Raw genomic sequence first — 27,815 nt, 5'->3', positions numbered from 1 at the left:
TGCATCCAAATACAGTGATTCTAAAGAAACATTTAATTCATATTTAGCTAGGATTAGGATTAATGAAAAATGCAATGGCTATTGTAATACATTATTTTTATTCATGTCAAAATGATGGAAATCTAACAGATAAAATATTGAAATGTTATTCAAAATATGACTTAGGTCAGCAAATGTATTCAGACTAAAGAGTGGAGAGGGATAGGTGAAAAGTCTTAAAAGAAATGCAGTTTAGAAATCAAGATTTTTTTATCAGGAAAAAAGTATGTGTGACTATCATGACATGTACTCACAGATTTAAGAATTAATATAAAAACATTTAAAATGAATTAATACTCTTTAGTTCTGCCAGGTCCATATGGAAGACATAACATATAAAACTTGGTGTTTTTACTTACCTGTTTCTTTGGGTTGTTTAGAGTTCCTAAATATTCTAATAAAAGCTGAGAAAAGAAATGTTGGAAACAAACACAGAAAATGATTCCTTCAATAGGTAACTTAACTTCCATTAAAGAAGAAGCCAAATAATTACCCACATGGAATCCTTCAAAGACCATGAATTTTTTACAGCAATATAAACTCATGAAATCCCTTAGATCTTACACCTAGACTGAGTGCTGAATATTTGCTTCATCATGTCACATTGGTCCACATTTTTAGAGAACAGGTTGCCTAAAACCAACAGGAGGGCTAGAGGTATAGTTCAGAGGTAGAGCACTTGCCTGGCATGTTCAAAGCCCTTTATCTGATCCCAGCACCATAAATAATAAAACCTAGCAGTAGATAAACATATGAAAGGACTATACCCATCAGTGAGAAGTACATTTTACTCCAAAAGATATTTTATCTATTCTTGCCAAAAATAGGTCCAAACCAACTTAAATAACCAATGACAACTTGTTAGATTCAGGGAAAACAATGTTATATGAAGACACAATGTTTAATAGCTATCTGTACAGTTTTACAGATATATAATTTTATTAAATATGCACACAATATATACAAACATTTAATTCATATAAAGCCATTTAATAAGAACACTCTATATACTCACATAATATGGATATTGATTTTTTTAAACTGGCAAAGCATTCAAAGACATTTTCATATTCTGTAATCATAGGAATAACATTTGGTAATATTTTAAATTTTGTCTTGTGAAAAATAATCGAATATTTAAAATAAGAAATAGTGAAAAATAAATAGGTAAATGCTTTTCTATCAGATCTCATTAAATCTTGGGTGTTTCTCCCATAACCTTGAGTAATATTTACAAACACTCCACAGTGAAGAGAAATACGTTTCATTCTATCGCTCAGTAATGCCTTGCTACTCACAACAGTAACATAAAATAGAAACTCAGTGTTGATAAGTAAATTGCCTTTCTGTTCACCTTGAGAACATTTCCTCCTTGTCCTTTGCTTATCTCACTCTCCCTGAATATGCAAAATGCCAGCTCATTAAAGTCTCCACCATCTATTTAGTTTCTTCTGTTTGGATGAAGAACACTTTCTACTAGTTCAAATATAGAACAAACCTTTGTGTCGAAAATTAAAATACAATTACGAATCTAAGTATAAATTGTCATATTGAAAGGATACATTTTTTCTATACTGGAATTATGGTCCCTATACATACATAATTTTTAGATGTACATGCCTTAAGCTCTCTGTAGTCCCTGACGGGTTTTGCTCATAGGTTTTGAGCTGCATTTTTGCCACAAATGTTGCCAATGCACCTGCCCCATAACATTAGTCATAGAGTTTTTGCCATAAGAAGTGTCAATACAAAAAATATTAAGAGAATAGGCATTCTTTCCCAGCAATCACATCATTTGATCTGTGAACCTCCATGAAAACCCATCTGAATAACCTTCATTTAATATACCAATGGATAACGGTTCATGCGTTAATTTATTCTTCACATATTTTAATGCAAGAAGTTATATCTTTAAAAAACAAATCTATTTAATGACTAAAACCACGTACATGCAATTGCTAATCAAATCTCTCTTCAACAGCAAAGCATTTTTCAAATCCAGTCAAATTTTCTAATCGACTGCCTAGTGCAGGCGCCCACACACAGAGCGTGAGCCGTGCCAGCTCTTATAGCTACGGTCAATGTAGTGAAGACACCCACATAGCAGCAGCTGCTGCTATCCTGAACCTTTCCACCCGCTGCAGGGAAGCCGCAGACATCCTCTCCAACAAACCACAGAGTCTGCATGCCAAGGTAGGCCAGTCCAAGAGCCCGGAGGGTGGGCCAGTGACAGAACCGTGAGAATAAACTGCCTTTCATGTTCCTAACCACATTTGCCACCACTCAGCTCCTCCACCCCTGAAGCCATCCCCTCCCTGTCTTAGGAAGAGGAACATTGACAATGGAAGAAGTTGGTGGGTCCAAAGAAGGAAAGTGTGCATCCCTTGGTTGGTGGCTCTTCTTGAAAATGGTGTACCACAGTTTGGGGAGAAGTGAGTGATGGAGACAGGTGGGGGAGAATTCGCAAATTTCAAAGCTATTTTTGTTAAGGGGACTTGGTAAAACAAGAAAAGAGGATTGTTATTAATATAAATCTCGACCATAGAAGCTTTTGCTGCCTGCAAATCAAAGATGATAAGAAATGTTTGATTAAACAGTGACTGGTAAAACATTTGCAAAACTGACCCATGAAATTTTATTATTGCACATGTTACTGTCATATAATATACGATAGTCTAGGTTGCCGGTGCATTCTCAGAGGACACTTGGAAACTCCCGGATACATTAATTCAGTAGGGAGGCTTGAGAACTTGTAGTGCTCTAATCCAAAAATCAAATATTGTGATCTTTATGAAAACACTGCATTTCTGAAGCCCATGAAATTAATAACATTTTTTCTACAGCCTCTCCTTTCCATACATGAGAAGTACATGCGTATGCTCATGGTAACTTAACTAATACATACACAGAGCATTCATGCCTGGCCTTTTGCCAGTGAGGGACTTATTTTGCAAGTGCCCCAATGATCCACAAGAGGAGGTTGTAGGGGCTCAAGTCACTTCCTCCCACTGGAGCCAGTAACTCCTATTTACACAAAGTGCTTCAATTAAAAGAAATTCTTTTCCTACCTAGATGGAGGAAGCAGCTGAAATAAAGTGCCCAGGCTTACTTGATAACAGCTTTTACCTTTGCTGTAAATGGAAGATTCCCTGGGTTAAACTGGAACCCTGAAACCCAGGCAATTAAAGTCTATACCCTTTTTTCCCCTTTAAGAGCAGCCTGTCTCCGGAGTGGTCAGCTGCTCGCCTGTGCTGTGCCAGGCCTTCAGGAGAGCAGGTAGTGCAGTGCCACCGAGCATTTGACAGAAGAATCAGAATTAGCTTCTGGACAAAGCTGAGCCAAGTAAACCCCAGGAAGAGTTGGTGGCCAAAAAGCACTCAAAAACAATTTTTAAACAAATGAGGTTCTTAAACAAAGAAAAACACATTCTCTAAAAATATGAAGAAAATACCTGACTGTCTGAATTCAAAGGAATCCAGGCCACAAACTATTGCCATAGGCAAATGATTTGGAGGATTTTTAAAATGTAACTTTATTTTTAAATCCACATTCTAAATTTGAGTAAATTTCTTTTTAAAGGTATATTCTAATAGGGATCTGGTCGCAGAAATACTAAAATAGCTTCCTTGCTAGTACTTTATTATTTGATGGTTTAGGCTGTCCTGTGAAAATAAGACTTACCAGTATTGTAATTATTAATGTCATTTAACGTACTCAAGCAATGGTTCTAGGATACATGCTTTCTCTCTGCACATGTAGATGCCTTTATGCTCCTCAGAATTCCGCCTTTCACCTTAAAATTCTCTGTGTTTCATCAAATTGCTCACATCAAACAATGTAACAAAGATGACAAAAATTTGAGGGTGTTTATTTTTTCTTACCAATGTATGTTCTCTCTTAAAAACTCATTTTTGATCAGAAGAGTGACTATTTAATTGGCACAGTTTAATCCATTTCTAAGGTATATTCTTCTACCCCTTGTGCCAAGGCAGCTCTGTGGAGTGGATCAGGCTGGCCCAGGGTGACTGGAACTCCACTGTAGGGCTCAGCCTCCTGCTGCCAACTTAGCCTCACCGACAGAGACCAAACCATTGATGTGATGCTGAGGATGGAAGAGACAGAAAGTGCAGAAAGATGTTTTAAAGGAGTTGGTCAGTCATGAGCTTTAAAAGTCATTTTCCTATGAAAATTATCTCCTTTGACATAGTGATTGTTAAAATAGAATAAATATGTCACCCTGCAATGTCACTGTGCAGAATCCTGCCAACATGTACATTCACACACAACTGTAACAATTTGTAGAATCCTGCCCTTGTTGGACCCAATTTTCTGAATAAAGAAGAATATCTCACCAATTCCTGAAACAACAAAAAATATTACTTCTAGCAAAAGTGAGAAAAAGCCAAGGTAATTAACCTTGAAAAACGACCTCTAAGCAAACAGTGCCCTATGTGGGTCCTTCCTGTTGTCAGGAAGAGTCACTTTACTCTGAGCCTTCTCCTTAATGCAGGATTGAGTATAAAGAGTCTTCCCCTCCACATTGAATGCTAGTCTGATTCTCCTTCCACTAGATTTGATTTTTTCCTCTATTGCTAGTATGTTTATTTCTGATAGCCCCAGATAAACAGATCTCTTGATCTCTTACTTCTTACTTAGTAGAAATATACAGCTTTTCTTTATATTTCTGTAATGGAGCATTCTTGGTGTATTAGAGAGACATCCTGACAAATGGACCCATAGCTATACTGACCAGAAGGTCTCTAAGTGCTGGACTGCCCTAGTCAAAGGGTATATCAAGCCACAGACTTTACCTTCAAGGAACTTATAGACAAGCACAATAAAAGAAATTACCCTCTGGGCCTGGGTGTATACCATAGTGGTAGAGCACTTGCCTAGCTTCCACAAGCGTCTGGGTTCAACTCCCAGCACCACCCCCCCAACCTGTCAAAAAAGTGACCTTCTGGCCTTGCATTGTTTTAGATAAAGCATAGAGTTTGAAGAGATGAGGTCAATTATGAGTTTGATCAGAATTTGTATGATGACTGATTTCTTACTTTCCCTTTGTTCCCATTTGTTGCTTACTTTTATTCTATGCACATCTCTCTTCAGTTGCTTAACATACCCAATAGGAGAATGAATTAAAGATCAGACTGACACTTATTGGCACGACCTTTTAAAATCAAGTCAAAGGCCACTAACTTAAAATTGCCTACCTGCCCACTTGTTCGGGCTAATACAGATTTTTCATGTCATATATGAGCACACAACTGACTCCCAAGTTTGGTAGGAGATCTGAAATGGTAATATGCAAAATCACTACCCTTAAGGAAAATCATGGGAACACAGGTTGTTTTCAGAGGGGCAAGAAAACTTTGAGCTCCTACATAGCCTAAAATTAATGAAAGATGATACAGATAAATTAAAATGCACTTTTCCTCAGAAAGTTTCTTAGCCTCATACACTAAGACACTTTGCTTCTCTGTGCCTTCCCAGCACTGAGGAGCACACTCTTCTGTGTACATTGTTGTCCATTCACCCAACTAGCATCCACCAATCTTGGGTGCTCATCATGCTCAACATGGAGGACATCAGTGCTTGTCAATCATTGCTGGTCACTGCCCAAACCAAAACCCATTGCATCCTGAAAGTAGAAGATTTTCAAAGGAATTATTTATCTGTTAAAATACCATCTGGCCTGTGCATAATACATTGGCACCACCAAAATTGCCTGCCTGTGTTTTAAGTGATTCTTTAAGGAATCAGGTCAGTAGAAAATAAGTAACATTTTCCAGTCTTAGAGGATATCATAAAGGTTAAAGGTAATTTTGTGTGACATATTATCTTTCTTTTGAGTCTAGTGCTTTTGTTGATTCTAAGATGTATATAATATTCCACATTTTAATTTGGAATTAATATGAGTTGTGAAACATAAATGAACCATGGCTCCAAATACCTCCCCTTTGGTCTTGATACTGTGACTCCTGGCAAGAGCAGAACACCTAGTACTAATGGGCAGTGAGCAAGCATTATAGGTTTACTGAGCACTTTCCTCCAGTGCCCCATGAGAGCCTGTGCCAGCCTGAGTCAAATCCACTCCCCATTTTCCTTCCCTCCTCCCACCCTGATCGACAGAGGTAGGAACACGCTTCACAGTCTATCTTTATCCTCAACTCTGCTGCTTGCCAAGCATTCTGTTGTTTGTTTTGGTGTTTTCCCCACCTGTTTAGACAAAATGACATATGCACAGTGTGCCTTAAAAGAAAACAAAAAATTGACACTTGCTTGAAATGTTTAAAGTTCAAAGTCTGTTTTGTGCTTGAACAAGGCCTAGAAATGACATGATGTCGCAGCCTCATTCCTGCTGCCTGTTAACAGGAATAGCCTGGTGGGACCCTGGATGGTTACAATCCAAACGCACTCTTTTCCAGTAACTTAAACATCAGGACAAATTGTACCATACATTGTGAGTGAAATGTGATAAGGGTCTTGGGCCAGGGAGCAAAAGGACTATTCTTATAAGTTCAGGGAAACTAGGTACTTAATAACCTGGGGTATGTCTCTTTTGCTATTCAAAAACCCAGTCAAATCATTATTATCATTAGCCATCATTAATAGAACACCAACTATATGCCAGGCACTGTACATACACACTTTGCCCACATGAATACATTTTAATCCTTCTAGAAACTAATATTCTAGAAGTGAAATATGTAATATTCTCTAACTTTGCAGAGGAAGAAACAGTACTGTAAAGATACTAGATGATTTTCTTTGACTGGCACAGCTATAATTGTTGGAATTAAAATTTGAATTCTCATCCATGTAGCTTCTTTTTTTAAAGACCTTATGGTATATAGACTGTCAGTCCCCCAAAGAGTTTCATACCATGATTTCAAATGTCAGGCAAAGATTGGGGATGTGGTTGTAAATTTTGTTTAAATGTTATACCTTACATTAGTCATTTCTTCTCTATACCCCATCATTCTGTTCTGTTAAATATATTTCAAAAGCTTATAAGCTTAATAGTCTTAATGCTTGATTGCCATTGGCTAAGAATAAAATATTTCCATTTCATTTATTTATTAAATGAATACTTTGCAAACCTAATTAAGATAGCTTTTAATACAGAATCAGTACTCCCCAAACAAAAAGCACAGAAGCGAGAATGAAAGAACATGAGCTATGAGGGAAAGCTAGGGGCGAATTGCCGCAGAAACCTGAGTGGAGTGACGCTTAGGTTGCACTTCCTTTCTGCCAAATCAAGAGATGGCAGGTGACCTTTCATGGATTAATAAAAGACTTGCCAAAGAAGGAAAGCAATATGTCTTATTTTATCAATGTTTTGAAAATCAGTAATTTTCATAATCAGAACATTTAGGTGAAATTATAATTTCTTTTACATCAGCATCATATTTGAGTGTATGATTTTTTAATTGTTCTAATTAGTTACACATGAATTTTGATACATCATACATAAATGGAGTATAACTTCTCACTTGTCTGGTTGAATATGGTATGGAGTTACACAGGTAATCATATATGCTCATTGGGTAATACCATCCGATTCATTCTGCTATCATCCCTACCCTCATTGAATGTATAATTTTTAATTGTCAAAGCAAGATAATATTGGCATTTGCCTGGAAAATAATGGAGAAAAACAGTTGTAAACTTATCCTCTAAATACAAGTATGATCAAGTATGATCATATGTGTTCCCTCTTAGTCTTAAAAAAAAAAAAGTCTCTTTTCCCTAGTTGTAAACATAGCAGGAATGTCATGCTCTTTCCTGTTTTCACTGATATGAAGATTTTCCATGTCACTTGTTACTCAGTCCTCATAATTAACATTTTACTGACCATATAATATGCATCATTTCATTAAGCATATCTCTGTTGAGGTCTGTACTTATTTTGTAGTACAAATAAAGATTATAATCAATAATTCTTTCAGCTTTCAATTTAACAATAATATATACATGTAATTATCAAGTTATCTTTCACTAGAAATTAATAAGCACAAAATAAGTCCCTTGAAGGCAGGAACAATCTGTTTCTCAAGTTTGTTTTTCCCCAAAATATAGTGTCTTGGACATATTAAAGTGCTTTCTCAGTAATTTATTGAATACATAAGAGATAGGTAGTATCACTCGAAAATGGCTGAAATAGATGGCCTTTAATAACTTTTCTAGGTTGGAAAGTATAGCCTAGCCTCAAAAAAAAAAAAAAAAAAAAAACCTTAAAATATAAATGTAAATACTTAATTTAAGGATCCCAAATAGCACTTTGAAGAATCAGAATGTCAGAAGGAGTGGAAGGGACAGGACCATATTAGCTGTGGCTCTAGCCCCTTCCCTCCACTGGCCTCTCCCACCTTCCCCCTTTTGTGCTGCCATTTAAAGTTTCAAGCACAGAGAAGTGATGCCTATTGATATTGCTCTGAATAAAAATCCATGCTATAAATGTGTGATCTCCCATCTATGGGCAGAAAGGGGCCCTTAGTGTTACTGTGTGTAATTGTTGAATGCATCTGTGTGCTTACTTAGAGCCCATCTGTACCCCACTCCCCAACGTGCAGCTCACTCTCTGAGTCAAGTCAGGTGCTCAGAGCAGCCGGCTGGGGCACGGGTATACAAAAGCACCTCTTTTAAACATTAGGAGGGATTTTATTTTTCAATCAAACCCTGATTACTCAATATGTATAATTATAACAACTCCTAGGATTTCTCATATTTAAAAAAAATTACTATTTGGGATTCTTTTTCTGTAAAAACTAAAATATATATGACTGTTGTCTTGGAATAGTTGTATTTTTCAGAGAGATCAAATCTGCACTATTTATGGGTTTTGCACTATAAAACTCTGCAGCCCAGTCACATGGCTTCTTTTTCCTAAGCCATCTGTCACAGAGGTCTGGAATTTTATGTGAATGTTGGTTGTGCAGTCTTAACCCAAGTTTTTTTTTTAATTTTTTTATGAAAAATGTCAGCAACTACAATATTTAGCATTTTACTTTACGTTGGCCATTAAACTTGATTACTATAGCTCTCTTTCATTGCTATAGTTACATATCAGCTATAAAGCCAAAAATTGTTTTGATGCGTTCCTGGCAGAATACATTGTGAGATCATGGAAGGAAGAGAGCACATGGCACTGATATGGTTAATATCTTGGATTTTTGTAACTAAGGTTTATTAATGCTGGTATAAAAACGTATTTGATATTATACAGATGGCATAAGATGTTGTGGTTACTACGTTATTATCCAGGATAAGCTGTACTGTTAAATTCGGGGCTTAAAACTATCACAGGAGATTAAACTGTTTACTAAAAAGGGACAGAAAGATATAGCCAAAGCATCTTAGTACAACATATTAGAAGTGTATTTACCTCCTACAAATATAATGCACCATATCTAGCTGGTGGAATGAGAGATTGAAAATATGAACTTTGCAGGTAAAACAAGCAAATATAAGTGGTGCTTTTATTTTTTCAATCAGGCACAAATGGCAAGTCAAACTAATGCAGCCCAGGACTCAGTGGCAACTGCTTGGTGGAGAGAGGGCAGAGGTAGGGGGGAGTTAAAATGCATCCCCAGGAAAGTAACTGGTGACCGTGGGCATCAGCAATCTTGATAATTCCTAATGCTTTTGCTTTGCCAACCAAAAGGAAAGAGTAAAGAAATTGTCAAGAAGTTAATTGTGAATTGATAGATGATGTTGAATGTACTAGAAAGGTGTTATTTGACCTATTTGGAAAAATGACAAGCATGTTCTTCCAGCTTTGAGGAGTTACTGCATGGCAATGTTTGCAATTCCTGACTCTATACAAGCCCCCCTGTGGTGTGAATCTTGAGGCAGATCCAGAACACATGAGCAGTTTATTGGGACTTAAGCCAAACACAGAATGCAATACTGTTCCTTAAAAAATTGAAAATTGAAAAAACTTGGCAGAAGGTATCACAAGGAGCAATATTAGTTTTAAGTCTCATGTTAAGCATCTGCAAAATAAACATCTTTATCCTGAAGTTATCATTATTAAACCCCAAATAGTCATGCTGTCAGCTGCTACCTGAGGGCCCCCAAGTGTGAAGTCTGGTTACACTGTCTGCCTCTCTCTTCTCACCCGCCATGATTTAACAAAGCTTTCCAGTTCAGATAACCTAGGGTGAAACATTGCTTTCATATTTATATGATATTCCAATAAAGATTCTCTTCCAGCTGGTTATGTTTGCATATTTCTCATGTTACTTTAATATTGTGATGGGGGAGTTGGGAAGTTATATGTGCCTTTTGATGAACACAAATGTTAATGCTTTAAATGATGAATTTGGAATGATAATTCTGTAAACTAGAAAAGAAGATTTAAAGCTAAACTTTAAAAACATATACATATACAAAACAATTTTAGCCAATATACTTAGTATTTGGAACATCTTATTATTTGTATTAAGCTTACTTTATTTAAACCCAGAAACATGAAGCTCACTAATGGAGCTGTTCTTAAAAGTCTGCCTAAGAATTGAACATTACCCAATGCAAATCAGAAAGCTTGATTTAAAAGCAGATATACTTCCATAAAAGCTTACATTTAAAATTATCCCTTAAAAGCCCCACATGGCTCGGCTATAACTGCAAACTGCTTAAATGTTTTTCTGTTTCCTGTTGTGTACCAGGGAGCCGAGATAGAAGTGGATGAAAATGGGACATTGGACTTAAGCATGAAAAAAAATCGAATCCTGGACAAGGCTGCACCCCTAACTTCCTCTAATACTACCATTCCAACACCTTCCTCTTCCCCATTCAAAACAAGCAGCATTCTGGTCAATGCAGCATTCTATCAGGCTCTCTGTGATCAAGAGGGCTGGGACACTCCTATCAACTATAGCAAAACTCATGGGAAGACAGAGGAGGAGAAAGAGGTATTGTTTCAATGTGTCAATCAACAAGCTGGAGTCAGAGCATGATTGCAGAGTATTACTAGCTTTTTCCTCCTACATTATAGTTCACATTCTTTTTCATAATACATAATCCTGTACCCTGATTTAGATTAATCATAATGACTTTAATGACTTTAAATTTCACATGAAATTTATAAATGAACCCAACTTTTCCTTTCATTTGCCTAAAAGAATATTCATTATAGTGGCTCTTATCCCATGATGGTGACAGTTGTTTGCACTGCAAGATTGATTTTATTATCTGTCCCATCACAAAGGGGCAATGCCAGCTCACTAATTCTTTTTGAACCAGAAGGTTGAAGACGAAATCCAATCAAAGAATCTTGGAACCATGTCAAATCTGTTTCTTTGGTTTCATGAAGGAATTGCGTTGGCAGGTCTATGTATGGAGCCATTGTTTGAAGTATTACATCATAAATGTTGGATGTCTAAATTGTAGCAATCCCAAAGTCAAGGAGTCTTATTTGTGCATTTGGTTTTCTCAGAGGTGGTTTCATCCTGAAAGCCAGACGTTGTTACCTGGCAGGAACCAATTTAGCCTTTACTTCTAGAGACTTAATTGCCTAACTTGGCCTGATTCACCGTGAACTACTTAATGTCACTTAAAAGTTTGACAGAACTCCCATTGTTTAGACTGTCTATAATTGCAGGTGTGAACCTAATGATTGCAGTGAGAGATCCTATTTTTCCGTTTGTCAGAAAAGATTTTGATGGGATTGTCACTTGATATGTTTAAAGGACTGAAATAGCCAGTCTGTGCAGAAGTATACACATTCTTTTTCCAGCTTTCTGAAGTTCACAGACTTGCAGGAGGTGGGGATCTAATTTGATTTTGGCTTTAACATCTCAGAGTGTGAGTCAACATACATAGTAGTGATCACAAATTTGAGCTGTTTCCAAATCCTCCTTCCTTTTCTTATTTCCACCCTCCCTCGTTCCCTTCTTTCTCTCCACACACTTTCACTGGCATCTCCAAGTCCAAACAGTGAGATGGGTCCTGGAGATGCAGCAACACAGGACCCACTTCCACCATGCATGTGCATCTCAGTCACACATGCACTGAGAGTTCAATAGGAGAACTGACCCACATCCAAAAGCACTGATAAACAGAGTAGCACAGGCAGACGCCCAATGTGGAAAGGTAGAAACAGCTAACCCTGCATGGGATTGTCAGAGATGGATACCCAGGAGAAACCCCACCACCCCTGACATGGAAAGATGAAGGGAGTCATACCACAGTAGCTTTTCCTTAGAATGTGCCCTACTGACTTTAGTATTCTGCTGGGTTTTTAAAACTTCACCTAAAGTATGTAATTAATCTATGATAATACAGTAAGTTGAGTACCCCTTATCTGAATTGCTTGAGACCAGAATTGTTTCATATTTTAGAGGTTTTCAGACTTTGGAATATTTGCATAGACTATTGGTTGAACATCCCTAACCCAAAAATCTGAAATCCAAAATGCTACAAAATCGAAAAAAGTTTTCAAGTATTGGGTTGGCATGTTGGATTTGGATTTTCAGATTAGGGTTTCTCAAGCTGTATTTTAGAAGATACTTTTATTTAAGTAATACATGTTTGATGATACTAAATGTGAAACTGACACCTGCAGAGTACAAGAAGTTTATTTATCTTAAGTGATGATCACAAACTGGATAAGGTGCATCTCTTCTCTAATAACCCACTGCCATCCAGGCTTGTGCAAAAAATCCAACCTTACACTGAACTTCCATCTGTTTATAGAATCTAGAAATCTTTCACCATTCACATGACTTGGTCATGCTGCACCACTTGTCTGAAATGAAAGTATGGAGCATTCTAGGAAGTGGGCAGGTTGCTAGGAGGAACAGTCCTAACAGGTCAAGATTGTTGATTCAAACTCACTGCATACAAGTGGGCTTTAGAAAAGGGAGACACTCTCCAATTCACAAAACTGCTTAATCTCCAGCCAGTCAATTGCCAGTAATCATGGCATATGTCACCTGCTGCCCTAAAGGCATACCTCACACTAGCCACCAGATCTGTTTATGTGGGTTGAGTAGAAGTCACTATTATCCATGAAGGACAGTACTTTACAAAGTAACTATAACTGTCTCCCTGTTCTTGCATGAATTATGCAGGGTCAAAATCCCAGATGTTCTAATCTCTGGGAGTACCTCAATGCCATGTGCAAAGTGGCACCTAGGACTTCTGTCCTTTTCTATGTGACTGTTGTCAAGGGACCTTGGTCAATGCATGCAGCAGAAAGCTTCTGCAGTATTCAAACTCAGTGTCAGAGGGATTCAGTCCTGAGTAGTAATGAAGCAAATTTTCTTCAAGTGGGTTCTCATTTTTGTGTAGAGTATCTTGTACTGTTTAACATTGATTATACTTGTGTGCCCTTACCCATAAAGTCAACTCTGCACCCCTAATATTCTGAATGCCCTCATTATCTCCGTGACTATCCTTCCCATTACCAAGAAAGTCAAAAATTGAGCCTTATAACAAATATTTTATATGTACTTTATGTGTTTTTTGCATAATTCCAAAAAAATCTTGATTCATCTTCACAACTTTAGAGATTCAGCTGGAGAATATTTTTATCTAACGCATATATATTTGTGACAGTGTTTCGTATCCCTGCAAATCCACAAGTTCACAAAAACTGAGAGGAGGGTTCTTTCAGGATTTTTGTTTTGTTTTGTTTTGTTTTTTTGAGGGTGACTGACTTCAGGTCTGACAGCAAAGTCTTTTACTGCTGCAATTTTCAATCTGAGTATTCTGAAATCTGGAATTTAGAAGCTATATTAAAATTCAGTGCCACTGACAGTGCCATAGAGGACATTGGAGATTCTAATTTTTGGACTCAAAGTGCTTTCCCTAGGTTTAAGTTAGCAAAATACGTTTTTAAGCTGAATGCTTATTGTCACAGCTGTCTGCACAGGGTGAGTCATTGCTTGAGAAGTTATCGTTGATGGGAGACACACACAAAGTGCTCCTGAATCATTGTTAACTCCCCAGTACAGTTTCTCACCCTTGTTCTGTGTTCTTTTGTGTGTGCTAAGGTAGTCTACTAACGGAGTATTTATCACATCCTGTTCTAAATCTTGATAATAAAATGTGAAGCTTGACAGATATTATTTTAAAAATGTAGTTTGTATTCAGTATCTCCACTGAGAGGGTATCAGAAGGATACTATGTGCAACAAGAGTGAAGACAAAGAGTCTTTATATACAGTGTCTCATTATCCCAATAATCCTGCAAAGCAGGACTGGCATCATATTTTTTTAGGGAATAAAAGTGATGCTTGGGGAGTTATAGTTGTTGGACCTTCTTATAGAGAAATTAAGTATTAGGCTTGGAAGGTAAAATAGAGAGAAGGAAAAAAAGGCACCAAAAAAAAAAAAAAAAAAAAGAGAGAGAGAGAGAGAAAGCCTAGGGAATATTATGAAAAACTAGAAAGGAAATTAAAGCCCAAAAATAATGGAGAAATGGTATGTGGCAAGTTGTGGTGGAAGCCCACTGCCACTAATGTTTTCAAGGATGTAAGACCAAAGTCCTTTGACCTAGGAAGGTCTCCGTATGTGTACACAGAAACCAGTTACAACACTGGCTCTTTCTTGTCACTTTCCAGTGAGTTCTCCTGGAATTGCTGCATGTGACCCTGACAATACATCAAGAATGTTTGAAGACCAGAATGTGGTGTGTCCTGCTCCTGCCTGTCCTTCCCTTTACCACTTTGTCACCTCCTCTATGCCACATACAATATACACACAACATTCACATGCAGAAATTGAGTGATTATTTCTAATTCATTGTTATCTAGTTCATATGCACAACAGTTGCTTAATTTTGGTGGTAATTTTCAGAAAATATTGTCTATCTCTCTCAGTGAAATAGCCTGTCCAGATGCCCCCTAAAAAAAAAAAATCCTGAATTTGGAAAAAACTCAAAATATCTCGAAAGGAAAGTACTGAGAAATAACTAGGGCTGTCAGTTTCATTCAACTGTCAGTTCTCCAAAGATTTCAGGGCTTAAAATGTTAAAAGTGCCAGATGCTATTATCTGTTATTCATGTTATCATTATGTTCTGTTCTTTACTGAAATCAATATAAACTTCCATCTGTACATTAAAGAATTTCATTTCACACACATACTCCACACACATGTACGTGCCATGTTCTCTCTTACACATCTTACACAGGATAAAACTATTCTTTTCAAAGTAATATTTTAAATTTGGGGGAAAAATTCTTAAACGAATGCTATCAATGATTCTACACTAGGTGCTCTTTAAGAATTCATCCAGTATAGAGTGTTTCTGTAACAGAACTAATTTAAGAATTATTTTAGTGATGGCCACATGTATTTGAATATAATTATTCTCTGCAAGTTTCCAGTGGTGTAATGTTAAGTAAAGAAAAGGGAAAAAGTCAGTTATTTTACAAATCAATTGCATACATAAGAAACTAGAGTGTTTTTTTAAAGTGATGTAATATTTAAAAGATCATCACCAATAAAAAAATCCTTTTAAATCATTACCAAATATTATATCAGATTAAATACCATTCATGATAGCAGGTATAGTGGCACATGCCTGTGATCCCAGCTACTCAGGAAACTGGGGCAGTTTGTGAGTCTGAGGCCAGTCTTAGCAAGTTAATGAGATCCTGTCCCAAAATAAAAAATAAAAATGGCTGGTGATATAGCAGTGGTAGAGCAGCCCTGGGGTTCAATCCCCAGTACTGGTGGGGTAGATGGGATATATATATATATATATATATATATATATATATATATATATATATATGCCTTTTAGTCAAATAATTCACACAGTTTTGTATTTAACCTTTTCTTTCAAAATCCTCCGCATTCTCTTACCTTCCATAATGTACAAATTCAACCATCAAACAACAATGGAAACATTTATATGTTCCTATATAAATGTACAAGCCTCCTTAGACTTTGTTCTGGATTCCATTATAAAGAAAATAATGAAATGACACTATTTGTGCCATTTTTGTGAAAACATCAACATCTAAACAGAAGCACAAAGGCTCTTCCACACTGAGACAATATAGAACTTAGCTTTAGCTTTTGAATCTACTTTCAAAAAGCCAAGATACTTCTAAATTACAGTGGAAATTACTACCCAAACGGAATCAGATTGTCCCAAATGGAATGGGTGGTAGAGTGATCAGGTTTAGCCTTTAAAATTAGGAATTACTTTACTTTAGTCTTTTAAACTATAAAATTTTTAAAAGATGAACTTCAGTCATCTGTTTTGCTGAGAATTCCATGGAGGTGACTTTAAAATAGCACTTGTCTTTGCAGCTGGTACACAACTATTTTGAAACATACACTTCTCTTGCCTTTTGAATGTATATTTCTATTAGCTAGCATTTTTTAAAGTGTAAGATAAAAATTAATTCATTTGAAATCTTCAGAAAATATTGTATTTTTAAATTACATCTCATTATTTTAAAATTATTTCTGCCTAAATAAATCTTCATTTCTTATGAGTACACTATTATTCCCATGACTAAATGTTTAGGGAAAAAAATGGTAGAGAAATTTTCTCAAATACCAAGGAAAAAGCTGAAGTAAAATATACAGAATGTGCTAAAAATAAAACAGTGATATGTGTGTTAATAGTGTAATTGTACATGGTGTCCAATGAATAGTGAGAACTTATAGTACCATTCCATACATTTGTAGTCTGTTGGTCCATTTAGTTCTTTCTATCTGCAATTCTTCTTTCAATGTGTAATTTGGAAATAAATTTTACAAAATCAACTATTGTTTTATTTTTCAGTAAAGTAGCATGGAATATCTAACATTGAAAACAATCTGAAGATAGAAATTGCACCAAACAAGGTTGTTTTAATTTGATCTGATAATCATATCACTCAAAATAGTTACCAATGTATTCACATAGCATACTCATGTGTAAAATAATCGAACTGTTACCCAAGTAAAGAATGAAAGAATTTACATTTGCCTTAGTGATGAGATCAGTGTTCAGAATTTTTCTTTGGTTTAGAAAATGCAGAAATTTGGTTTACCATTGCTTTTGAATGTAGATTCAGAATCATTAAAATTATATTATGCTGTATCATTTTTATACCCATTAAAAAAATGAAATTTACTTTGAACAACCCAAAATAGTTTGCTCATCCTAAATAGATCAATATTTTCAAGACTTAGAATATTGTTTTCCATATTAATTAATGTGATTTTAATTTTAAATCCAGAAAGTATTATATTTACTGGATATAAGCTTAACGATGAAAGTAAGTTAATTATGTGATTGAGGAAAACCATCACAAGTTTTCTGTGAGATAATATACTACTTGGTAAATGAATGATTTGGAAAGATTATTGACTCTTCCTTATGGGATCAAGATCAATATTAAGCTTTAAAAAAAAAAACGGAAATCAGTAATATCCCACAAGAAATACCACCCAATGATCAAAAGCATTACAAGATACTAACTTAGCAAAAAAGAGAAGAAAAACAAGAAAATGATGTGAAAATAAGAGCAATTATCCAGAAAAATGAAATTAAATGGCTAAACATCATGGCCTTAGCTATTACAGATTTAAACACATAATTTAGATGTTAATTATTTGTATATTGGAATGAGCATTCTGCTAATCTAGACTCCTATTTTAAACTCTGTGATTCTTTTTTGCAATATTCCTTTCATCTTATTGCTGTTATGACTGCTATAAAGAACTATGCCTGTATTCTCTAGGAAGTACTTATTACACAGAAAAAAATGAAGCATACTAATATATTCACTCAATTACATAGTTCAAGAAATGCCTCTATAATTGTATTTGCTAAGATGTGAATTTTTCAAAGATGTTCCCCATCAATTATAATTTTTCACTCTTCGCTTAGGGTAAAGGTCCCTAACAATCAGAACATACCCTTTTATTCATTATCTTACTTATTTCTTATACAAATCCTTTGTAGTATTTCAGCTAAATCTTTTAAGTCACCACTTAAATTTGACTCCAATCACTTCAAATAGAGTTGTTGTTTCAGGGTTCCCTAATGACTTTGTCTGTCTCTCTCTCTCTTTCTTTTCCAGAAAGATCCAGTGAACTCTCTGGAAAATTTAGAGGAAAAAAAATTTCCTGGAGAGGTCTCTATACCAAGCCCTAAACCTAAGCTCCATGCAAGAGATCTCAAAAAAGAACTAATCACGTAAGTGGTATCCAGTGCTGTGCCCTGAAAGATCCTGGAGTTGAGAGAATCTAGTTCATAATTTTTGGCAATCATATCTGGCTTGTCCATTTGACTTTAGGACTCTTAGGGCAGTTTCAACTAGTCAGTAGTTAAATGTTTAACCTATGCATTGAGATAAGGGTGCTGTTAAAAAAATGGACATGATGTGGTCTTATGCTAAGAGAACTGAAAATCTGTTGATTAAAAAATGAAATGAGCTAGAACAATTAGAAATGCAGATATTTTCTCCTGAAGTTCCCGACTTGAGGTTCATTGACCCCAGAGTATCTAAAACTTGACTTCAGGGAATCTGCTAAGCTTATAACACTTGATACAAAATGTTACTTGGGTAAACGAGTGAATGATTTTCCTTATATTCTCTGAGGAGTGCTTTGACTCGGAAGAGTTTAAAGACCAATTACCCTGATTTGATTATTACACAGTGCAATGAATATATGTATCAAAGCACACATTATACCATACCCTAAATATGTACAATTTTCAAGTATCAATTAGAAATGAACATAAAATAAATATAAACCAAGGTACCCACAAGAAATACTAGTGAGTGAGTGAATGAAATACAGGAAACTGTTTTCCATATATAAATGATTAAATACTAATCAACTATGCTCACATATGAATACATTTACAGCTGCCAGTTAATGAGAGTTTCCAGTGAACAGTAACTTTTCCACTTAGGCACCAGGTGCCTATAATCTCTGTTTTATATCTCTTTGCATAAAATACTTAAATTTTTTTCATTATAAGTAAATTTAAAAACTTCTCCTGACCCAGGAGACTGTATACCTGGATTCTCTGTCTCTGCTTACTTTTACAACTGAAATTCTCAAGAAAGTTGCGAAGTTTGTGACTCAGTTTCCCTTCTGAATCTTTGCCAGACAGATTTTTATTTCCACCAAAACCACTGTAAAACCACCATAAAGTCACCATTCTTGTTAAATTCTGCAGGAGCCCCCTCACATTTGGATGTCCTTGATCCTCCTGTTCTATCTGACGGCACAGCAAGATGCTACAGAGCTGATCTCACCCTCCTCCAAAGTCTGTAATCTACCATCCTCACTTGACTTCCAGGACTCCTTATCTAGGAACTTTTCTTCCCTCTCACCGTTCTCTTCCTAGACTTGAGTGCAGCCCTCTGATGTCTCAGAGCACACCTGGGGTCTCTTCTCTGCTCTGTCTACATTCACTGGAGCTGCCATCTCCAGCTGTGACTTCCAGAGTCACATCCTCCAGCCTACAAGGGCAGGGAGCTTTGTCTTCTCCCTTCCCCTCCAGCTTCCCCCCAGCACACCAGGAAAGCATGCTGCCCCAGGTCCTTGCAGTTGCTGTTCCTCTGCCCAGAATTCTGTCCCTGGGGCTTCTATAGGACTCGTCCTCTGCTCCCTCAGAGGTTCCTTACCTTCCAGACTTGATATGCCTGCTCAGTTTTCTGGATCTTTTCTTTCCAGAGCATTCTCATTTCACCTCTGCTCTCTATTACCTGCCTCCTCACTAAGAATAAGACCCCGAGGGCACAGGTGCTATTCCTCAGTTTTTGTTCTCCACTTGGTATCATAACTGCATATAATATATACTGTGCTGCCTCTTATTTCCAAACTACTTGCACAGTGACCTGGGAATACATCTCAAATGTTGGTGCCAAGTACAGAGGCTTTGTACATAGTAGGCTGTGTACAATTGAATTATTCCCAGTCCAACATCAGCCTGTTGTATCAACATGTGAATGACTTTTAAGTAAGTTCAGATTGTGCATTATTTAAGGATTTCATAGGCAATCACTATTGGCTCAAATATTATGTCCCTGTATGAGTTCAATATTTACCTGGGACTTGGGGATAAACACTTAATGGATGGTATCAAACATATAGTAACTTAAATTCCATCAGACACTGTTTCTTTCCAAGAGGCCATTTGGTGAGCCATACATAAGAGTCCCATGTGGTCCTATTGCTTATTTTTAGATGGATTTTCTTTCCACACAATATTTTTTTAATGTCTTCAAAAATGGCAAACATTTATTTTTTGAAGGTGGATTGTTGGAAATCTCCGGAAGTCATTGCAAACTTAATGTCATGCAAGATATTTTTTGTTAAGTGGCACAATTCATGACACACACACATAAACAAAGCTAAATACAAAAAGAGGAAGCATTCCAAAGATTTTGAACAAGTTTTGAATAATTTTTTTAGCATATTCATGAATTCCTAGGAAATCAACTCTCTCAGAGGCCATACAGGATATATATTTTACAGGCAGAAGGAGTGTTTTGATGCTTATCACTGATTTACATATTATCTATGTTAGCATGTTTTATGGAAGTCTTGCTACTTATAGTGTCACCCTATCTTATTATGTTTAACTTTGTTTCTACCATTAAATGAATTATACTTTAGAAGTTTTTATTTTGTCAACTATTCTTGAATTTGTATACAGCTTGAGTTCCACTCACTAAGGAAATTAACTCATTTTCTGCCTTTAATTTTGATATTTTCATGTGCAAACCTCCCCAGAATATATCACCTAATGGGTATTGGCACATGTTATCATGTAAGATTTTTCACCATAGATTTGGAATTAAATCTAGCTACCAGAATCCTAAACAGAAACATTTCTCGCTAATTATTTCTTTATTTTTTGACATTTATATACCACCAAACATTTTTTACAAAAATTATCAGTTAATTAAGTGCATATTTTATTGCTGTATTTCATAGGCAATGCATAATTTGTCTAAAAATCATTGTGGCTTCTTTGCCTTTTTGACAATGTTAATGTAATTGAAAAAATAAAATTAAAAATTAAATAAAATAAGTGCAATGCTACTATGGAACACTAGGTGGCGATGCGTTCCAAAGTGGAGAGTGAGCAACTGAAACAGATCTCCCACCTTCTCACTATTCCAGATAAATAATGTTCAGAAGAGAGTTGTCCACATTTAATGGATGAGATGAAGGACACTAACACACACACACACACACACACACACAAATTAATCCCTGTTAATTTTTCCTTTACTTTTTAACATATATTTTAGCTTCCTAATATCCTATCCAGGAAAAGGAAACGGTCAGTTTACTCAGCTTGAATCAAGCTCTGAAAGTCTGACATCCCTTTGAGAGTTCTAATGATTGTAGATTCTTTAGATTACCTGAAAATTATTGGAAAGTACCACATAGGGGAAAAATACTTAGAAAAAGATAATTTAGAAAATATTGGAATGTTGTTAATCTATCTCAAAATATGTCTTCAAATGGTTAAATTCTGTAATCAGTATATATAGGTAAGATCTCACTCTGAGCATGATGTCAGAAAAAATAAGATGTACAAATGATGTAATTGATTCTTTTGTCTTAGATTCTTAACACTTCCACAAATAGCACTAAGCAGACTGGGGTTAATCTGCTTACTCCAAATAAGTGACTTTCCAGTAGCATCAGAGGAAATTAAATCACTGAAAACCCAAGGAACCTACTAATTGTGGAAGGAAAACTTTTAAAGATAACTAACTTCTTGCATTATTTTTTAAACACACATAAAAACCCCGGGACATGATTTGAATTAAAGTGAAATTTATGGGCTCAGATCACAGTGAAACACTTTTGGCCGTTATCCTGAGAGTGTCTATTCTTAGTCTTGTCATGAATTAGGGATTGTCTTTATTGGGTTACGGCTTTGGGTGAAATTGCTCACAAGCTTTGCCAACTGAACTGTTTCTGTACTGTCAGAAACTTCCCCATCTAAAATATCCACTTACATTTCAGTGAAAGATTTTCTTCTTTTGCTGTCAGTGATTTCTAAAATGTTTATGAAGTTACTAGGTTGCGTGGTTTTAAAAACTCAGAAAAATTCCTATCTGGAATCTATCATATAATTGGTGCCAGTATTCTTAAAATCTGCTATCAAAATAAAGCATGAATTGTGTTCATTTTTATAGAATTCATATTTTCAAAGAAGTAGAACATTACTGATTGTTGTTGAGTTACAAAATCCCTAGGATATACATGTTAGTATCATGTTCCTACATCATTTGAATCAGAGAGTTGAATATGATATTGAACACAGATAACTAAGAAAGTAATTCAGCATGCTGTTTTCTTTTAGTGTACTGATTCTTACATAAAAAAACAATATAAATCCTTAATTCACTAGCTTCTGTATGTGCCCTATACAATGTTAACTTATCTTGAAGGGAAAAGCCACTTTGTAATCAATCAGATAGGGTAAATGAATCTGTGAAATGCACTTAACTGTAATGATGTGTTTTTCTGTTGACCCAGCTGTCCAACACCAGGATGTGATGGAAGTGGCCATGTCACAGGAAACTATGCATCTCACCGCAGGTACCTAACAACCTCCTGCACAGTCAGGTTTTCCTCATCTTGCCCTACTGCAATTACTTTACATCATCTGTTCTAACAAGATATTATCTGGATCAGGAAGTGGAGAGTGAGTTTGGTTTGGGTTTTATTTTGTTTTTCAGAAATAAAATTATGACATACAGGTGTCATGATTCTTGGCACAAAAAAAAAAAAAAAATCATTTTCTCGTCCAGGTTACAGAAATAGAGTTAGGGTTCATGTCCAGCTTTTTTGGTCCTGTCTAAATCTAAGTGAAGGCAATAGAGTGGCTGGAGTGGATCTACAGAAGCAGTACCTTCGATCCTGGGCAGATAATGACTCAGGGCCTTAGAGAGATTAACAGTGCAAAATTTGTTGTTGAATCTTTCTGTTGACCTTCTTTCTGACATGATTTGCTTTCCTTTTGAGCACTAGTTTAAAAGTTTCAGTCATCATAACTTGGTGCTGCAATGAGAAGGGACTTTGTAATCATTGTATCACTGAATTCCAGAGTCAGGGAGTCTCATTGGATTAAAGCCCTTCGTTTGATAAATAGCAAATCTGAGTTCATGAGAAACAATTGAAATGTTGGCAAACACAGACTCATTAGAGTAGGAAAACCAGATTCAAACACAGTTATTTTTTTCCCCTTCTGCATTCACCAGTAATTTAACATATGTTACAAACTGAGGATGCCCTTTGAGTCAGGTGTGTATATGTCAGTGTTGTGTACATATTTTTCTTTCTCCTTTGTAGTGTTTCTGGATGTCCTTTAGCAGACAAGACTCTTAAGTCCCTCATGGCTGCTAACTCTCAGGAGCTTAAGTAAGTGTCAGGAGGCATGACCTCCTTGCCCTTAGTCATGCCCCCCACCCCCATGGGACCCTCCTTATTCACTGTCAATGTGATCAATGAGTAGTAAACTATACCTAACTAAATAATAACAAAGCGACTCTTTCACCAAAAAGTTGGAATAATATTAAGAAGATACGGTAATTTAATTTTCTTGCTTTGAAGGACTTTTATAATAGAATTTTAAGGAATGATGTAATTATTAAACACAATACTTCTTTTTCTTTTCTTTTCCTTTCTTTTTTATTTTATTTTTTTCAGTACTGGGGATTGAGCCCAGGAGTGCTGTACCACTGACTTACATCTCCCAGTGTTGTTGGGTTTTTTGTTTGTTTTTGTTTGTTTGTTTTTGAGCCACGGTCTCACTAAGTTGCCGAGGCTAGCTTTGAAATTTCAAACCTCTGCCTCAGTCTCCTGAGTCACTGGGATTACAGGTGTGCACCACCATGCCCAGAAAACTCTTGTCTGTTAATTTCAGAATTTATTTACTTATGAAGTCAGACTTATGAAGGTATGACAAAGCATTTATATCATTAATTTTTGAGAAAATTTGACATTTTACCTTATGGTTGTTTAAAATCATGCAACAACCTTTCATTTTTGGTTGATAAATACATTTTTAGCTGGTTTCTACATCATCTTTAAGATCTCAAAGTTACTTGTGTATTGATATTTCCTGATTGATTTTATTCTTCCTATTTTATCTTCTTTATTCAAAATTTCTCATTTTTCTTTTTATATTTTGTTTCATTACATACATGATAAAAATTGTAATATCTTATAACCTTGATAATGAACCCATATAAAAATTTGAAGTTTTATTAACAGACATAGTAAAGAAAACTATGAAATATACATTTCTCATTTTCAAAGTATTAAGAACAATTTCTTGTGTCAGAACAGATTCTAGAAATCATTTTATTGGACTTCCATTTTTCTGGTTAAACTAGAAGAATGTTCAGCAGAAATTCATAACAGATTGAAAAGTAGGATGCACTAAAATATTTGAATCACTTCTGCATTTGCCACATCTTAATTATAGCTATCAGTTCTCTTAAGTATTTTCTCTAAATATTATTTCAAAAACATGTTGGTAATACTTCAAAGCATATACATTGAGCAGTCCTATTATGCTATGCTGTATTTACATTTTTTATTCTGGCATCTAGTAAATACTACCAATGGTTTTTCCATACAAGATATTTCATTGACCTCTTGTTTAGATATTCAAGGAAAATCTCCCCAAAAGGATTATTTGGCCCAGGTGTTTTCATAATTGCACTATGCTAATAAAGCAATATTTCACTAAAAAATGTTAATAGAAAAAAGTTAAGAATGCAAACCTTTTTTATAATAGAGAATACATATTATCTCTTTAAGTGGTTGATTAAAGACTTGTGCAGGTTTTACCAGTTAGCTGAAAGAGATGTGTGTTGATTTTTTAAAATTTCATTGGAAAATAAAAAAGTATTTATTCCCTATCTTGTGCCTCAGAATATGACATTGGAAATTGACATTTCATGAAAGTTCATTGGGATACAATTTAAGAAAAGAGATAGTATTCACGGTTTTCTTTGGATTATTGCTTTTTCTCAAATGGAATTCTTGTTTGGGTGGAGATCTGAAATAACAGAAGATAATCTGTACAAGAACGTTCAGAAAAGAAAATTTTTGTGATGGTCTCTCTGTTTTCATTTTATTGGGGATTTTTTTTTAAAGATGAAAATCTATATTTATTCTAGTGTATTTTGAAACTTATTTCTAATCAGTGTTTCAAATAGAAATGGATTCCCTTTCCTCTTTCACGCTTCTCCTTCCTTAATGGTTGATTGTTGATAATAGATAATACTGAACTTGGGTCATGAGGCAAGACAGACCAGGTGCAGATTATTTAAATTCTCTGGTGATAATATTAATGCTCTGAGTCTCTGGAATTCACATATATCACTGTTGTTCATATGGAGTTAATGGGTTATCATGATAGGACAGCATATCAGAGAAAATAAATTAATCATAGAACCAATCTGGAAAACACTTCTTCTTACATGAAAGATAAAAACTTTGCATGGTGTAGACAGAAACCCAGCAGTATATTGTGGGCTCACATCCAAGTTCTTTTCAATATAAGGTTTAAAAAAAAGAAAAACAAGTGTATGATAACTAAGCGCTAATGCCATTGTCTACCCAGCATCATTCAGTAGTTTTATCTTAACTTTTTCTTTAAAAATGAATTCTTAGTCAAAAGCTAGTTATATTTAAGCAGAAAGAATCCACCCAAAAGCAGGTCTTTCTGTTCAATTCTATTCGAATGTATTACAGTCCCCCTCCCACCCCTAACCTGGGGACCATGCTCTGTTTTCCAGGTGTCCCACCCCAGGCTGCGATGGGTCCGGGCATGTGACTGGAAACTATGCTTCCCACAGGAGGTAGGAATGATCCCTTTCTGAGATGGGAGCATGGGTGTCCGCAGTAGGACTGAGTGAGACCACTTGTTTTTGTGTTGTTCTTTGTTGGTTCTATATTTTAGCTTGTCCGGCTGTCCTCGTGCAAGAAAAGGGGGTGTCAAAATGACCCCTACCAAGGAAGAAAAAGAAGACCCTGAACTCAAGTAAGTGCAACAGTGGCAGCATTGGGTCAGCTGTGATTTGTTGGCCAAATTGGAGGAGCCTTGGTTGGGATGCAGTTGAGCATCAACTGAGTCCCCTGCTGAACACCAGGACTACTGAAGCAAAGTCAGATTGTTTGGAGGTTTGAGAACATTTTCCCATTCAGAACTAAATTTCCATATTTCTTTGACAATGCAAAAGAAATTTCAGTTGTTCTAAAGGAAAGCAGCATTGTGGAAGTTCTATAGAATGACAAATATAGCCACATCTTCTCCTGAGATTTCAATTTTGTGTAAGGTGAAATTGTATCTAAGTTGAATTTCCTCCTCTAAGAAATATGCTAGCAGGTCTTTGACAATACAGTGTAGTTATAGACATTTAAATTGTTTTCTCTTCAAGATTTCTAAATACAATATTTAAATATTTGCAAATCAAAATTCCACTTTCAGGAGCAATATGCTATATAGCATTGATCAAAGCAGTAAACACATTATACCTTTGGTCTTTGTTCAGAAACCATATAACTTGTTGTCTTTGTAGTTAGCTCTAGTGCTAAAAAGTATAGGCTTGAACTTGGCTCCACTTCTTATAAAATAGGTGACAAGTCAGCTAAGTTCTATAAGCCTCATTTTCCCCACCTACAAAATAGGATAATAACACTATCCTATTGGTTTTCAGTGAATATTAAAAGAGATAATGCATGAAAATTGCTTAGATCAGAGCCTGTAGACTATTACTATTAGCACGATGCTGTTTGCTACTGGTGGTAGCCTATTTTAAATGTCTATAATTTCATGAATTTCCTCCAGGATGGTATGGAACTGTTTCTGCCTTTTCCCCAGCTGGTAATGTCTCTCTTGTGTCTCTCTAGATGTCCTGTAATAGGGTGTGATGGCCAAGGTCACATATCAGGTAAATACACATCACACCGCACAGCTTCTGGCTGTCCCCTGGCTGCCAAGAGACAGAAGGAGAATCCTCTCAATGGGGCCCCCCTCTCCTGGAAACTGAACAAGCAAGAGCTGCCCCACTGTCCCTTGCCAGGCTGCAATGGGCTGGGTCATGTAAATAATGTTTTTGTCACCCACAGAAGGTAACATTTGTTTCCTGCCTTTTTGTTCTGTTGTTATTGTGATTGGTTGTCATTTGGGTTGCTTGGGGTTGGTGGGGGTGTGTGGGACCCCTCCTAAATGTCATTAATTACAGCACTTTAGATGTCATAACATTATCATGCTAAATAGATATTTGACTAGTCTGAAAAATAAAAAAATATTATTTTCTTTATTTCTGAAAATTCACTACAGTTTTCAAATGCCCTAGAAACTGTGCACTCGTTTTTTTGTATTCTAAAATATCACATATGCTACTATTTTAAAATGGTTCAGTCTTTTAATGGTTCACTTCAGTTCCAAGTGGTGATATCTACTCTATTATGTTATGTAATTATAAACTTTCACTTTACATATTTATACCATTCCCTCTCTCTCATGGATTGGCTCAATTTCAGGCCAAAATTGTAGTTATTTTGCTGCTAGGAAGATGTGACTCATCTACAGCAGCCAGAAAAAAAAATGGCTTAGCAACTGCTAAGTGTACAACAGGATGAAGGGAGATTTAGAAAACCCTTTTATAGTTTCACAATGACTTAATTCCTTTATCACCAAGTGTTATGTATTTCAACTGAGCCCTTTGTTGGACAAGAGCGATCTTAGTCCAGCTTTTTGGTTCGCTTTCTACCTAAAGGAAAAAAGCTAAAAGAATTTATGACATATTTCTCCAATC

General features: G+C 35.8%; 1 protein-coding gene across 4 annotated transcripts in view; it reads left to right on the top strand.

The window, feature by feature from the left end:
• The window catches only part of ST18 (ST18 C2H2C-type zinc finger transcription factor), a 359,234-nt gene that overhangs the window by 315,895 nt on the left and 15,524 nt on the right, over window positions 1–27,815 (top strand). For all 4 annotated transcript variants that reach the window (XM_079136474.1, XM_079136476.1, XM_079136475.1 and 1 more), the window contains 8 exons: window positions 2,021–2,232; window positions 10,713–10,958; window positions 18,078–18,193; window positions 22,516–22,578; window positions 23,332–23,400; window positions 25,791–25,853; window positions 25,955–26,035; window positions 26,905–27,126. In XM_079136474.1, coding sequence (XP_078992600.1) covers window positions 2,021–2,232; window positions 10,713–10,958; window positions 18,078–18,193; window positions 22,516–22,578; window positions 23,332–23,400; window positions 25,791–25,853; window positions 25,955–26,035; window positions 26,905–27,126 — 1,072 coding nt within the window. The remainder of the gene's footprint in view (window positions 1–2,020; window positions 2,233–10,712; window positions 10,959–18,077; window positions 18,194–22,515; window positions 22,579–23,331; window positions 23,401–25,790; window positions 25,854–25,954; window positions 26,036–26,904; window positions 27,127–27,815) is intronic.

This window comes from Sciurus vulgaris, assembly GCF_902686455.1.
Source record: "Sciurus vulgaris genome assembly, chromosome: 1".
NCBI classification, from domain to species: domain Eukaryota; kingdom Metazoa; phylum Chordata; class Mammalia; order Rodentia; family Sciuridae; genus Sciurus; species Sciurus vulgaris.
This window is presented reverse-complemented; position numbering and strand designations above follow the sequence as displayed.